The 15,611-nt window shown below is 40.2% G+C and overlaps 1 protein-coding gene across 4 annotated transcripts; it reads right to left on the reverse strand.

The window, feature by feature from the left end:
- Positions 1–7,962: 7,962 nt before the first annotated feature.
- LOC112221088 (protein ATP1B4) lies at positions 7,963–14,952 on the reverse strand. 4 transcript variants are annotated; one of them, XM_042303190.1, is made up of 11 exons: positions 14,780–14,952; positions 14,455–14,524; positions 13,393–13,618; positions 11,516–11,644; positions 11,276–11,383; positions 10,463–10,662; positions 9,542–9,598; positions 9,337–9,429; positions 8,459–9,218; positions 8,169–8,296; positions 7,963–8,113 (listed from the first exon to the last, which is right to left on the reverse strand). In XM_042303190.1, the coding sequence occupies exons 2-9, from the start codon at positions 14,518–14,520 to the stop codon at positions 9,057–9,059; spliced, it is 1,041 nt and encodes a 346-aa protein (XP_042159124.1). In that variant the 5' UTR covers positions 14,521–14,524; positions 14,780–14,952; the 3' UTR covers positions 7,963–8,113; positions 8,169–8,296; positions 8,459–9,056. The 4 variants fall into 4 exon arrangements, with proteins under 4 accessions (XP_042159124.1, XP_042159122.1, XP_042159123.1 ...); XM_042303188.1 differs by having other exon boundaries at positions 8,169–8,354; positions 8,390–9,218; XM_042303189.1 differs by lacking the exon at positions 8,169–8,296 and having other exon boundaries at positions 8,390–9,218.
- Positions 14,953–15,611: the final 659 nt, after the last annotated feature.

Here is a 15,611-nt window from a genome sequence, read left to right on the forward strand (position 1 = left end):
CTTCAAACATATAGATATAAAACTGTATTTTTTTGTGGGACACAATCATGAAGTGGAATGACATTTATTGGATATTTCAAACTTTTTTAACAAATCAAAAACTGAAAAATTGGGCGTGCAAAATTATTCAGCCCCCTTAAGTTAATACTTTGTAGCGCCACCTTTTGCTGCGATTACAGCTGTAAGTCGCTTGGGGTATGTCTCTATCAGTTTTGCACATCGAGAGACTGAAATTTTTTCCCATTCCTCCTTGCAAAACAGCTCGAGCTCAGTGAGGTTGGATGGAGAGCATTTGAACAGCAGTTTTCAGTTCTTTCCACAGATTCTCGATTGGATTCAGGTCTGGACTTTGACTTGGCCATTCTAACACCTGGATATGTTTATTTTTGAACCATTCCATTGTAGATTTTGCTTTATGTTTTGGATCATTGTCTTGTTGGAAGACACATCTCTGTCCCAGTCTCAGGTATTTTGCAGACTCCATCAGGTTTTCTTCCAGAATGGTCCTGTATTTGGCATCCATCTCCCCATCAATTTTAACCATCTTCCCTGTCCCTGCTGAAGAAAAGCAGGCCCAAACCATGATGCTGCCACCACCATGTTTGACAGTGGGGATGGTGTGTTCAGGGTGATGAGCTGTGTTGCTTTTACGTCAAACATAACATTTTGCATTGTTGCCAAAAAGTTCAATTTTGGTTTCATCTGACCAGAGCACCTTCTTCCACATGTTTGGTGTGTCTCCCAGGTGGCTTGTGGCAAACTTTAAACGACACTTTTTATGGATATCTTTAAGAAATGGCTTTCTTCTTGCCACTCTTCCATAAAGGCCAGATTTGTGCAATATACGACTGATTGTTGTCCTATGGACAGAGTCTCCCACCTCAGCTGTAGATCTCTGCAGTTCATCCAGAGTGATCATGGGCCTCTTGGCTGCATCTCTGATCAGTCTTCTCCTTGTATGAGCTGAAAGTTTGCCAGGTCTTGGTAGATTTGCAGTGGTCTGATACCCCTTCCATTTCAATATTATCGCTTGCACAGTGCTCCTTGGGATGTTTAAAGCTTGGGAAATCTTTTGTATCCAAATCCGGCTTTAAACTTCTTCACAACAGTATCTCGGACCTGCCTGGTGTGTTCCTTGTTCTTCATGATGCTCTCTGCGCTTTTAACGGACCTCTGAGACTATCACAGTGCAGGTGCATTTATACGGAGACTTGATTACACACAGGTGGATTGTATTTATCATCATTAGTCATTTAGGTCAACATTGGATCATTCAGTGATCCTCACTGAACTTCTGGAGAGAGTTTGCTGCACTGAAAGTAAAGGGGCTGAATAATTTTGCACGCCCAATTTTTCAGTTTTTGATTTGTTAAAAAAGTTTGAAATATCCAATAAATGTCGTTCCACTTCATGATTGTGTCCCACTTGTTGTTGATTCTTCACAAAAAAATACAGTTTTATATCTTTATGTTTGAAGCCTGAAATGTGGCAAAAGGTCGCAAAGTTCAAGGGGGCCGAATACTTTCGCAAGGCACTGTATGTTGAACAGTATTAAAAAGCAGTTTGCAAGTTCTGGAAAGCTTTTGTAAGAGACGAGGCATAACAGTATCATCAGCATAAAAATGAGGTTGTGCATTTTGGACATTTGTCTAAATTTATATAAATAGTGAATAAGAGAGGACCAAGTACAGAGCCTTGGGGCACACCATTCAAGACAGACAATTTAACAGACAAACCCATCAATTTGAGTGCACTGAGTTCTATCAGACAGATAGTTAGCAAACCATGCAACTGCATGCTCTGAAAGACCTACACTCGACAATCTCTGCCTTTTAGTATAGCATGATCAACAGTATCAAACTGTATCGAGAGATCAATAAAAAGTGAGACACAGTGCTGTTTTTTGTCAATGGCTTCAGTGATATCATTTAAAACCTTCATGGCTGTAATTGTGCTATGCTTCTTCCTGAAGCCTGATTGGTACATTGATAAAATAGAGTTAGTAAATAAAAACTAATGCACTGTCCAGGCCCACAGATCAGACTTTGATCAGGATCATGACTGTACAATCTCTATTGACATGACTGTCGTCCAGGATACATCCCAAATGGCACCCTAGTGCCTTCAGAAAGTATTCATACCCTTTGATTTGTTCCACGTTTTGTGTTACAGCCTGAATTCAAAATATATACAGTGGGGCAAAAAAGTATTTAGTCAGCCACCAATTGTGCAAGTTCTCCCACTTAAAAAGATGAGGCCTGTAATTTTCATCATAGGTACACTTCAACTATGACAGACAAAATGAGGGAAAAAAATCAAAAAAATCAAATTGTAGGATTTTTAATGAATTTATTTGCAAATTATGGTGGAAAATAAGTATTTGGTCAATAACAAAAATGTATCTCTACTTTGTTATATACCCTTTGTTGGCAATGACAGAGGTCAAATGTTTTCTGTAAGTCTTCACAAGGTTTTCACACACTGTTGCTGGTATTTTGGCCCATTCCTCCATGCAGATCTCCTCTAGAGCAGTGATGTTTTGGGGCTGTTGCTGGGCAACACGGACTTTCAGCTCCCTCCAAAGATTTTCTATGGGGTTGAGATCTGGAGACTGGCTAGGCCACTCCAGGACCTTGAAATGCTTCTTACGAAGCCACTCCTTCGTTGCCCGGGCGGTGATTTTGGGATCATTGTCATGCTGAGACCCAGCCATGTTTCATCTTCAATGCCCTTGCTGATGGAAGGAGGTTTTCACTCAAAATCTCACGATACATGGCCCCATTCATTCTTTCCTTTACACGGATCAGTCGTCCCACCCCCATGCTTCACAGTAGGTATGGTGTTCTTTGGATGCAACTCAGTATTCTTTGTCCTCCAAACACGACGAGTTGAGTTTATACCAAAAAGTTATATTTTGGTTTCATCTGACCATATGACATTCTCCCAATCTTCTTCTGGATCATCCAAATGCTCTCTAGCAAACTTCAGATGGGCCTGGACGTGTACTGGCTTAAGCAGGGGGACACGTCTGGCACTGCAAGATTTGAGTCCCTGGCGGCGTAGTGTGTTACTGATGGTAGGCTTTGTTACTTTGGTCCCAACTCTCTGCAGGTCATTCACTAGGTCCCCCCGTGTGGTTCTGGGATTTTTGCTCACCGTTCTTGTGATCATTTTGACCCCACGGGGTGAGATCTTGCGTGGAGCCCCAGATCGAGGGAGATTATCAGTGGTCTTATGTCTTCCATTTCCTAATAATGCCTAATAGTGCCTTTTATACTGATAACAAGTTCAAACAGGTGCCATTAATACAGGTAACGAGTGGAGGACAGAGGAGCCTCTTAAAGAGGTTGTTACAGGTCTGTGAGAGCCAGAAATCTTGGTTGTTTGTAGGTGACCAAATACTTATTTTCCATCATAATTTGCAAATAAATTCATAAAAAATCCTACAATGTGATTTTCTGGATTTTTTTTCTCATTTTGTCTGTCATAGTTGAAGTGTACCTATGATTAAAATTACAGGCCTCTCTCATCTTTTTGAGTGGGAGAACTTGCACAATTGGTGGCTGACTAAATACTTTTTTGCCCCACTGTATATTTTTCTCACCCATCTACACACAGTACCCCATAATGACAAAGTGAAAGCATGTTTTAAAATATAAAATATAAATATAAAATATCTAATTTTAAACTGAACAAAAATATAAACGCAACATGTAAAGTGTTGGTCCCATGAGCTGAAGTAAAAGACCCCAGCAATGTTCCTATATGCGCAAATAGCTTATTTCTCTCAAATGTTGTTTGTTTACATCCCTGTTAGTGAGTGTTTCTCCTTTGCCAAGATACACCACACCTGTCAGGTGGATGGGTTATCAAGAAGCCGATTAAACAGCATGATAATTACACAGGTGCACCTTGTGCTGGGGACAATAAAAGACCACTCGTGCAGTTTTGTCACACAGCGCAATGCCACAGATGTCAAGTTTTGAGGGAGCGTGCAATTGGCATGCTGACTGGACGAATGTCCATCAGAGCTATTGCCAGATAATTTAATGTTCATTGCTCTACCATAAGCTGCCTCCAACGTCGTTTTAGAGAATTTGGCAGTATGCACAACCGCCTCAAAACCGCAGACCACATGTAACCACGCCAGCCCAGGACCTCCACATCCGGCTTCTTCACCTGCGCTATCATCTGAGACCAGCCAACCGGACAGCTGATGAAACTGAGGAGTATTTCTGTCTGTAATAACGCCCTTTTGTGGAGAAAAAAATTATTCTGATTGGTTGGGCCTGGCTCCCAAGTGGGTGGGCCTATGCCATACTAGGCCCACCTATGGCTGCACCTAATTTAATTGACTGATTTCCTTATATGAACTGTAACTCAGTAAAACCTTTGAAATTGTTGCATGTTGCAATTATGTTTTTGTTCTGTACACATAAGTATTCACACCCCTGAGTGAATCATTTATAGAAGCAACTTTGGCAACTGTGAGTCTTTCTGGGTAAGTCTCTTAAGAGCTTTCGAAACCTGGATAGTACAATATTTGCCCATTTTATTTTCTAAATTCTTCAAGCTATGTAGAATTGGTTGTTGATCTTTTGTTAATCAACCATTTTCAAGTCATGCCGTAGATCTTTTTGCAGATTTAAGTCAAAACTGTAACTCGTCCACTCAGGGAACACAGTCTTCTTGGTAAACAACTCCAGTGTACATTTGGCCATGTGTTTTAGGTTATTATCCTGCTGTCAGGTAAATTAATCTCCCAATATCTGGTGGAAAGCAGACTGAACTGGGTTTTCCTCTAGGATTTTGTCTGTGCTTGGCTCCATTCCATTTATTTTGTATCCTGAAAACCTCCCCAGTCCTTCACAATAACAAGCATACCCATAACATAATGCAGCCACCACTATGCTTGAAAATATGGAGAGTGGTACTTAGTAATGTGTTGTATTGGATTTGCACCAAACATAACGCTTTGTATTCAGGACAAGAAGTAAATTGCTTAGCCAATTTTTCTGCAGTATTTAATGGCTTGTTGCAAACAGGATACATGTTTTGGAATATTTATATTCTGTAGAGGCTTCCTTCTTTTCACTCTTTCAATTAGGTTAGTATTGTGGAGTAACTACAATGTTCTTAATCCATCCTCAGTTTTCTCCTATGAATACTTATTAACTCAAGACATTTCAGAGATTTCAAAAAACATAATTTCACTTTGAAATGGAGTGTTGTGTGTAGGCCAATGACCAACCAATCTCAATTCAATCCATTTTAAATTCAGACTGTAACAACAAAATGTGGAAAAAGTCAAGGGGTGTGAATACTTTATGAAGGAACTGTATTCTCTATAGGCCCTGTTCAAAAGTAGTGCATGATAAAGGGAATAGAGTGTCCATTATGGACGTCCCAGTGCTATGTTATGGGTGCAGTCATCACTGGTATATTAGTAGGTGCCCAAATTCTGTCTCCTTTTAAGGTCATATGAGCCTATTTCTATTGAAGTTCAATGTGTTGCAGAGAACAATGGATAGATCTACACTTAATCTCTCCAATGGATTGGTTGGATTCCCATATTGTTTAGTGTTTTGCGCATCCATAAGCCTCAAATAAACAATGTAATTTAATCTGACTTGATACGTTGTGGTTTTTATACTTGATGCGTCAAATCATGTCATTTTTTTTCAGGATTTTGTGTGAATTCCTTAATGTTTATAGTACATGACAGATACACATTGTTCAATTAGTCAATATAATTTAATGTTTATTGTTAACATTTGCTACAGTGGTTTTATTAAACAATATGAATTGGCATAATGCTCACCATTTTAATATTTCTTAGGCAGTTTTGATCATTGACTGTACCATATCAACATAATGAATAAATCATTCTGCAATGCCTTTAAATATACACACCACTACTTATTTATTTGGATAGTGAAGCTAAAACTTTTAATTTGGCACTCTACTCCAGCATTTTGGATTTGAGATCAATTATTTGACACGAGTACAGTACAGTACACGACAGTACAGAATGTCACCTTTTATTTGAGGGTATTTTCAAATCAGTTTTACCATTTAGAAATTAAAGCACTTTATTTATCTAGTCCCCCTATTTCAATGTGTCATAAGCATTTGGACTAATTCACGTATAGAGTTGGTTTTCTGGAAACAGACTAAGTCTAGTACTAGACTAAAAAGCTTGTAGAGAATCTCCATTAAAATAGCTTTTTAGTACAAGACTAGGCTTAGTCTGTTTCCCGGAAATCAACCCTTAGTGTATCACATTTTGTCTAAAGTTTAGTATTTGGTCCCATATTCCTAGCACGCAATGAGTGCATCAAACTTTTGACTCTTCACATTTGTTGGATGGCAATGGGTGCATTTGCAGTTTGTTTTGGTTGTGTTTCCTTACGGATTATGTTTTGCGCAATAGAAATACATGGAAAAGAATGTATTGTGTCATTTTGTAGCCACTTTTATTGTAAATAAGAATAGAATATGTTCCTGAACACTTCAACATTAATATGGAGGCTACCGTGATTATGGCTAATCATGAATGAATCGTGAATAATGATGAGTGAGAATTACAGAAGCATAAATAGCTTACATAGAGGCACAAGCTTGATGTAGTCATTGCGTGCTATGAATATGGGACCAAATACTTAACGTTTAACTAAATGTAATACACTATAAGTGAATTTATCCAAATACTTATGACACCATCGAATGGGGGGACTAGATACATAAAGTGCTTTAATTTCTAAACGGTAAAACCGATATATATATGAAAATACCCTCAAATGAAAGGTGACATTCTGTTCTGTCGCCTCATACAAAAAAAACAAACATTTGATCTCAAATCCAAAATGATCGAGAAATTTTAGGTTCACGGTCCAAATAAATACGTAGGGAAGTGTATATCTGGGCAAAGTAGACCTTCAGAGAATGATGGCTAAAAGATAGTCATTACTTTATCTTGTTTGTGCATGTGTAATAAGTTATGTTTAATATACTGTGCTTGACAACCTTCAACGTAAGAAAAGAGTTGCATGTAAAAAATATATAATACATTCCTATGGGAAAAAAAGCATTGTTCTTATCAACATTGTATTTATTATAGTATATATCAGAATAAATACATGGATACCAGGTTTAGTAGAATCATAGCAAAGGTACTGTAACAAGGATTAATTCTAGGCCTAAATCAAAATAGCCTGTTATTTCATGAAGAGTGTGCAAGACTGGCGTACAAGTTTAGCAACAATGTGACCTCTGTCGGTTTCCACAGTAGATCTTACTTTCCATCAGCTAATATAGAGATCAAAGTCAGCCTGCAGTATTACAGTCTCAGTAGCAGTCTTGTGTTCATACAAAATAAAACAAAATGGCAGCATACACTGAGTATACAAAACATTAAGAACACCGGCTCTTTCCATGACATAGACTGACCAGGTAAATCCAGGTGAAAGCTATGATCCCTTGTTAAATCCACTTCAATCCGTGTAGATGAAGGGGATGAGACAGGTTAAATATGGATTTTTAAGCCTTGAGACAATTGAGACATGGATTGTGTATGTGTGCCATTCAAAGGGTGAATGGGCAAGACAAAAGATTTCAGTGCCTTTGAACAGGGTATGGTAATAGGTGCCAGGCACAACGGTTTGTGTCAAGAACTGCAACGCTGCTGGGTTTTTCACACTCAATAGTTTCCCATGTGTATCAACAATGGTCCACTACCTAAAGGACATCCAGCCAACTTAACACAATTGTGGGAAGCATTGGAGCAACATGGGCCATCATCCCTGTGGAATGCTTTCGACACCTTGTAGAGCCCATGCCCCAACAAATTGAGGCAGTTATGAGAGCAAACGGGGGTGCAACTCAATATTAATGTTTTGTACACTCAATGTATATTATCAATAAATGTAGAATAAGGAGCTATCAAAAAACAACAACAAAACCTGAAATGTAACCTAGTCATTTACTGTTTATCTTACTGAAATGTAACCTAGTCATTTACTGTTTATCTTACTGAAATGTAACCTAGTCATTTACTGTTTATCTTACTAAAATGTAACCTAGTCATTTACTGTTTATCTTACTGAAATGTAACCTAGTCATTTACTGTTTAACCTAGTCATTTACTGTTTATCTTACTGAAATGTAACCTAGTCATTTACTGTTTATCTTATTGAAATTTAACCTAGTCATTTACTGTTTATCTTACTGAAATGTAACCTAGTCATTTACTGTTTATCTTACTGAAATGTAACCTAGTCATTTACTGTTTAGCTTACTATGTAAAACCTGAAATGTAACCTAGTCATTTACTGTTTATCTTATTGAAATGTAACCTAGTCATTTACTGTTTATCTTATTGAAATTTAACCTAGTCATTTACTGTTTATCTTATTGAAATTTAACCTAGTCATTTACTGTTTAGCTTACTATGTAAAACCTGAAATGTAACCTAGTCATTTACTGTTTATCTTACTGTGTAAGTAAAAGTGTCCTGCCTTCACCATTCTTCATATTGTAGCCCTTGGAGTCTACAAAACACAATAGATATGCTGTTGAAAAGTACAAACTCAAAAGAAATTAGTACACAATTTGATTTAAAATCAAAATGTGCTTAACATGTTCCTCTTATATCCTTATTGTACAGTGGGTATTTATGTCTATTAATAATGTCTTAAATTATAAATTGCATAGCTACAGAGACGAACTACCTGTGAGATTGCCTTGTGTTTCATAAACCTAGCTAGTGGCATTCATCTAGCTAAGTATTCAATGGTAATATTCAGTTTCTATACTTAGCTTGTGCTCAAGACTATTGGTGAGCTGTCTGTGTCGTGTGTGTGTGTGCTTATGATCCTATAACATTCCAAATTATTGCTTTTTTCAGCAAAAGGCACAAGAGTACATGAGGAAATGGGAGAAGAGAGAAGCTGGTCAACTATTTTATGCAAAACAAGGATTCAACATTATGAGATTTTTTCCTATATTCTCTTGTCTCCTGGTTGTCATGGGGACAGCATTCAGCATGGGGAATACTACTATGCGCCCACATCGAAGGAGAAGGACACACTGCCTAGGAAGCGATCGGTAGGCGAATCATTGATGATGCCCTTGCCATTGAGTTTGCATTTTACAACAATGTGGGTGTCATATTGCAGCCCATTGAAACGCACGGCCACCACCGGTGCTGTGTAGTTTACCTGGGAAAAGGGATATGGGACACAAGCAACTTGAGTGGCTATTGTCACTATGATCATGCATATAATCTAGATCATGAGAGCAACAGTGTAAGTCATGATGCTGAAAATCCTCACTTACATGTCTCAGCTTCCCATAGTAAGGGTAGTACATCAGGTTGAAAATGCTTTTTGGGAAGAACTGAAGTTCTCCTAAGCTTTCTGGCACACCTTTCTGAAAGAGTGAGAGGTCACCCAGTGAGTTATATTTTGGTGACTAAAGCAGTTATTATATTCAGTAACGAAGAGATGATGTTTGGAGGGAGGAATGCTGATCGTTACTGTACCTTGACTCCACAGGTCACGTTTACGGGAGTGCCATGGCCAGGTAAATAGCCTAGTATCTACAGGGAAAGAAATGAGAGCAAAGAAATGACCCTTGTATTGTTATAACGTCATTTTGATGAGAAACCATGTAAATCTGTGCATATTTATAATTCACAGTGGTTATCTTCCGTTTTCTACCTAGCGATAATATTCATTTTGGATATCCCCACCAGGTTTCATTCTAAAACGTTAAAAATGGGGACAATAAAACTATGCTACAGTATATAATGGTAACAATAACATTGATTTGATTCACAGGAACGCTGTAATCATTTAACAAGACTGTTTTTATCTGCTCCTCACAATGGCCACAAGATGTCACTGAAATCTATCTATCTCAGATTACCTCAATGGCATCCTCCATTTCATCGATAAACTCTACTTTACGTCTATAACACAGATAACACTATATGTTAGCAAACACTGATTATATATGCAGCTTTAGGATGAAGTTCATGTTAGGTGACTGATGCTGTAGAGGGATAGTGTGGTCCTGGATCTGTTTGTGCTGGGAGAATGACTCCTGTGATCGTTGTCATGCCAAATGTGCTTGGCACGCTCATAGAAGTTGGCAAAGACAGTCCAAACAGATCTGGGATCAGACTATCCCTCTATAGCATCATCTTGTGGCCATTGTGAGGAGCAGATAAAAACGGTCTTGTGATATGATTACAGCGTTCCTGTGACTCTACTGTAGAATATAGTTTTATTGTCCCCATTATGAACATTTTAATATTATTGCTAGGTTAAAAAAATTAAGATAACCACTGTGAATTTTAAATATGCATAGATTTACAACATTGTTTCTCAACAAAATGATGTTATAACAATGGGTCCTCCATGGGGGAGATCTCTACGATCTGATCTGAGCTGTGTCTTACCCGGTTCATTCGGAGGAGGATGCAGGGTTTCCCCTGGGAGAATCCAAAGTGGGGGTCCTGGAGCCCCGAGCACTCGCCCAGCCAGGACCTCTTGAACTGGCACGCCTTCCTCTCTGCGCTTTCCCCTTGTTCATCCTGCATGAAGTACGCGTCCTGCGGACACTGGATGTTCCTCTGCTCCTGTACGGCGTCATTGTATGCTGAAAGAGATACATAAAAGAAAATTGTCCTTTTTTCATGGGGGGTTCATGGTTAGCACTGAAACACCATTGATAATTTAAAGAATGGTATATGCTACTGTATGTCAAGGAGTGTGACTGGTTGAAAAAATAGGGACATGAGGTGGATGGGGAGGGGTGGGCTCCCATAAATAAACCAATTGTTCCGCCAGGCCTCTGATTCAGGCAGCCTGACCAAAGCGGGGAACTGAAGAAGGGGGAAAATGTAGCAGAACTCAATGGATACGCTCTGCCCACAAAGAGGCTTCCCTTCCCAGCATGCAGTTCTGCCAGTGGCGGTTTGGGCATGGGACAAAGGTAGGGAAGGTGGGGGGAGAGGATTAACTTACTGTGTGCCTGTTCTGCTTCAATATCATACTCCCAACATTCCCCAACATGTCCCCAACATTTGAATCCCATTGAACCCAACACAAACAAACACTATCCTCAGCTAACTTTCAGCCCACACTCCCGCATTTTTGTACAGCTAAAAGTAGCATTGGAATCAACATGGTAATGTCATGTTCACGGTGGAATTCATGTTTCTATTCAAGTTTGGCCAAATGCCAACTATTCCATCATGCATCTGACTCACGTCTTAGTTGTTCTTCCATTAGCTTTGCATACTTCTTCCAAGACTTGCGGTCAGATGCATTGAAGGCGATCTCATAGTGCCCATCCAGTTGTGGGGACATCGTCATACCTGCCAAAGGAAACCCATAGACAGTCAACTGTGCTTACGTTCAGATAGAATGGACAGATAGAAGGATGGAGGAGTGATAGAGGGATAGAATGACAGAGAAATAGGGAGTTGTGGGTTAGAGTTTATATTTACCTGGTGGCATCACCCTGTCGTTGTGGGTTGGATGGTAGGGGCTGATAGACAGCATGAGGCACCACATACAGGCACCAAACATGGCCGCCAGGAATGCATACAGTGCCGTGTAGAAGAGGATGATCAGAACTAGAAGGAGGTAACATGGATGGCAGATAAAGAGAATGAATTCAAACCAGTCATTATAACTCAATTTCATGGAGATGATGAGAAGAACGGCGAGGGTAACAGTGGTTATGGCTATCAGCGTGATTTGGAAAGACACAAGCACAGCATCAGAACAGAAAGTCATTGATTTGAATTGCCTATATAATGAAGTATAATGAATCCCCTGTTATTATGTTGGAAGTTGGAATTGTCTGGGCTGTCTAGACACTCCTAATGGCTTTGCTCAGGATGCTCACTATTGTGTTAATTAAACCAATACAAAAGAGTTGTCTCTCCAAGTCTGCAAATGGGAATCACTCCAATCAGTTTGTATTTTGTTATGAAATATATTTGTTAACAAACTCATTCACATTATCTGAACTATATGAAAAAAAGAAAACCCTGGGAACTGCCATTGTTCTCCCCCGATTGCAATTAGTCCATTAGCAACTAATCAAACCCAAACGTGCCCTAAACTAAAGGCTTTTACTGCGCAGGCAATTTCACAGGAGACTAGTTGCAGCCAGCCTTGCGTCCCCTGAGCCCACAAAGGCCTTACTGTTTGAGCTCAGTGAGAATTCACCCAGCAGTCCTTTCACTCAGGAACACAGTGAACCTCCGGTTGCCATCGTAGTGACGGTCTTTTGCAGCCATAGAACCATGGCCAGCTCCAAGTAGCCCCAATCACCCCACTCTGTTAATGTGTCCCCCTCTCACACTCCTCTCACACAGGAGACACATCACAGACTTCAAACTCAGTCCCCTCTCCTTTCTTGCCAGGGGGCACATGGGGCCCCATTCCTTCACAAGTGTGCATACATTGCTTTCTGAAACTATCGCTCCTTTTCCTGAGCCTGGCCTTTTGTCTTCTGTTTTACTGGGCACGATGATGAAAAACAGCAAGTTTTCAGCTTCTGACGTTTTCAGGAGGAACATGCTCTTTCTTGAGACGTTTTTCAAAGCTTGGCTCCTTGGACTGCTCTCGTATGGTAGAGTTCAAACCCAAACGCGTCACATAGCAACAAGGCTGTCGGATCAAGAGCCCTGCTCCATCATCACTGATTCAACAAGCCCCAGGAAACAGCCTCTGAAACCCCAGGAAACAGCCTCTGCCAAGAAAGTTTGTCTGACGACTGCGCCGAACAGTCACTTGTCTACTCCCTATGTGTTCGCCTGTGACCGTGAGGCCGCGAGCACGCTAGGGTCAAATGCAGAGTTCACGGGAGCTTTGGGAAAGAGGCAGTGGAAAGCCAGGTGAGGGGTATGAGGAATGTGATTCCTGGCCAGTGCGCTGCCCGGAACAGCGCACTCCCGCCGGGAATCCGTCCCCAGGCAGCCTTGTTTTTGTCCACATCGGGACAGAGTTGTCTGTGCACCTATGTAAACATGAAGCTCGGGGACACACACACTCACAGTCCAGTGAGCAGAGGCGAGGAACGAGGTCCCCCCCAGCTACAGCCCATCCCAGCCCATCACCCAAAAACAATAAGCCACGAAACCACCACTTTTGCTTCAACCATTGGTGATTAACATTGTAATGATTACAAATGAGAGAGGTTAATGGCTCTATAAAGAGGTTAAGTACCAATGTGTCAGTAGACCTAATGTTGCAGTTTTGAACACTGCATAATGTACACGCTTTAGCTGTTATCTTGGGGGTGGAATATTTTGTGTGATATGATATGTAAGCGCAACATGCAGTTCTGCTACTACTGAGCACTTCTACTTACACCAGCTATGCCCAGTGCGGCCCATGAACTCTCTGGTTTCTGCATTCCATAGATATGTCTTCACATCGCCTGCTTTCTCGTGGAGCGTTCTCTTAGGTTTGGGCTTGGGCTTCCATTTCTCAAAGTTCAGGTCTTCCTGCTCCAGAGGTTGATGTTCTATCAACTCCTCCTGCACCTCTTCCAAGGCCTCTGACACTGCGTGCTTTCCAGGCGGCGCCTCTGCAGACTGGCACAAGGAATAAATAGAGGGAGAAAAGGAAGGTAAGAATCACCCCAGTCCGACTTTGCCTTGCCACGATGTTGTCAATCAATATCTAGTGGTTCTAACTCATTATAGAAAGCCATTTTTGGATTATTATAATCAGCCATGTTTTTTAGGTTAAGCGCCATGAATATTTTTACATTAAAGACTATTATTCCCTATTTATCGAGTAAATGCAATTTTCCAAAACAGCATGACATCCACTGTAGCAACGCTCCTCCACGATGGTCCTGTCCCATCATGTTTCGTAGTCCTCTTTGGGAGGGCTCTCCTCCTCGAGGTTGACCTTCCTGCTTGGAGCAACAGCTGCATCTGAGCTGGAGGGTCACGACGACAGCCAGATGTAAAACACTGATTCTCAGCATAGAGAGGCCCAAGAAAGATATCCAGTGGTCAGTGAAACCCCCTGGGGTTTTAAGAATGTCACTTTCTTAATGAAGTGGAGTTTTTAAGAACTTTTTCTATGGCTTTGTTGTAAGATCAAATGCACTTTTTAAAAAAGCATCCTGTTATTTGCAGATGGATCAATTACTGGTAGGCCTTCTGGATGTTTAAAGAATCTAAATCAGAACTAGATCTGATATATGGCATGCAGGTTTGATGGGTTAACAGTTACAGGCAGATAGGGATTTAATTTTATTCTATTCTGACATAAATGGGTAAGAACTGAATTAATTATTAATTAAATCCATGAGTTATGGTACCCCAATCCTCTTGCAAGGTGCACTTGTAGACAGCAGAATGAGTCCCAGAAATCAATTAGTTTTCATGTCATCCTCTGTTTTTTAAAGTGGACTTACTGGATTTGGTGAGTAGTTTCCATGGTGCTCTTCCTCAGCCCCTCCCGCTGTAGAAATGGGCTCCATGATTCTTCACAGAGAGAAAGGTACTTGTTAAACCAATCACATCTACTACCTTCTCCAAGGAATTAAAGCGGCACATCCTAACATCCTTAGAAAGTAATACAAATCCATTGCACCCACTGTTTCCGACATTTTTGCGTGAGGTCTACCAAATAACTTTGAAAAACCATTACAAATGTTTTTATCGACAATTGATTTTGGCACAGCTCCAGGGTGTGATTTCCCAAAAATATGTATATTTTTTAAACGAATCTTGACATACCTGAGTTTTCTTTAGCAGGGAAAGTTCTTTGAGTGTCTTGAATCCCTCTTGACCCTAAGTAGAACGAATTCTAAATTGGTCAAAAATAAATTTGGGATTTCATTAGAAAGTTTTACGCACACAAGGGGAGCCGGGCACAAGAAGCTCCTCACAGCTAGGCGAGCATCATAGTGAATGAGTGCATACTGAAAAGAGGAACACGGGGGGGCTCGTGGGAGAGAGGGAGCAATGTCTTTTTTAATCCCAGACGAACTTTTGGCAACAGTGAGGGGCCGATGTACGGCATTCTGCACACGCACACCAGAGTCACATTGTCTGTTGAGCTGAACTAACTGAGACTCAGGCATAGACGCAGCGCACCGAAAGTACTATTTCTATGTTATTCCCAACATGCTACTGTCTGTCAATCACTGTCGTGCTTAAAGCTGCATTAACTGGGTTTTTTATTAATAATGTATCTATTTTTGTGCTTTTTAAATGGCCACTGCTTGTTGTAGGCTATGCTAAATGTAATGCAACGAGTAAATTCCAATAGTGTGATCCTCTGGGCCTAATATGGTAATCTATTCGTTCTTCCAGGTTTCCTCAAACTGCTCCCTTTCATAGTTTTTATTTTTATTTTTATTTAAAAAAAGTTTTTCCTGGTTGCTAAAATTAAAAAAAAATGTTTTATTAAAAAAAATATATATATATTTTTATTTTTATTAACAACAAATCAATACATAAAGCACATGAGGGAACACAAGCATGCATAGATTACAAACAATGGACAATCGCGCTAGGGGGTACAATATCACATTACAATTACACAAGGACCTTAAGGGACATGCAT

The sequence above is a fragment of the Oncorhynchus tshawytscha genome, linkage group LG21 (genome assembly GCF_018296145.1).
Source record: "Oncorhynchus tshawytscha isolate Ot180627B linkage group LG21, Otsh_v2.0, whole genome shotgun sequence".
Lineage (NCBI taxonomy): Eukaryota > Metazoa > Chordata > Actinopteri > Salmoniformes > Salmonidae > Oncorhynchus > Oncorhynchus tshawytscha.

What these genes read in the sequence shown, in the direction of transcription:
- LOC112221088 (XM_042303190.1), bottom strand. Translation starts at nt 14,520, where the DNA reads ATGGAGCCCATTTCTACAGCGGGAGGGGCTGAGGAAGAGCACCATGGA. An exon ending in CCGCACTGGGCATAGCTGGT is followed by an intron (nt 11,645 to 13,392) that starts GTAAGTAGAAGT and finishes ACCTCCTTCTAG; the next exon opens with TTCTGATCATCCTCTTCTAC. An exon ending in AATGGAAGAACAACTAAGAC is followed by an intron (nt 10,663 to 11,275) that starts GTGAGTCAGATG and finishes TATCTCTTTCAG; the next exon opens with CATACAATGACGCCGTACAG.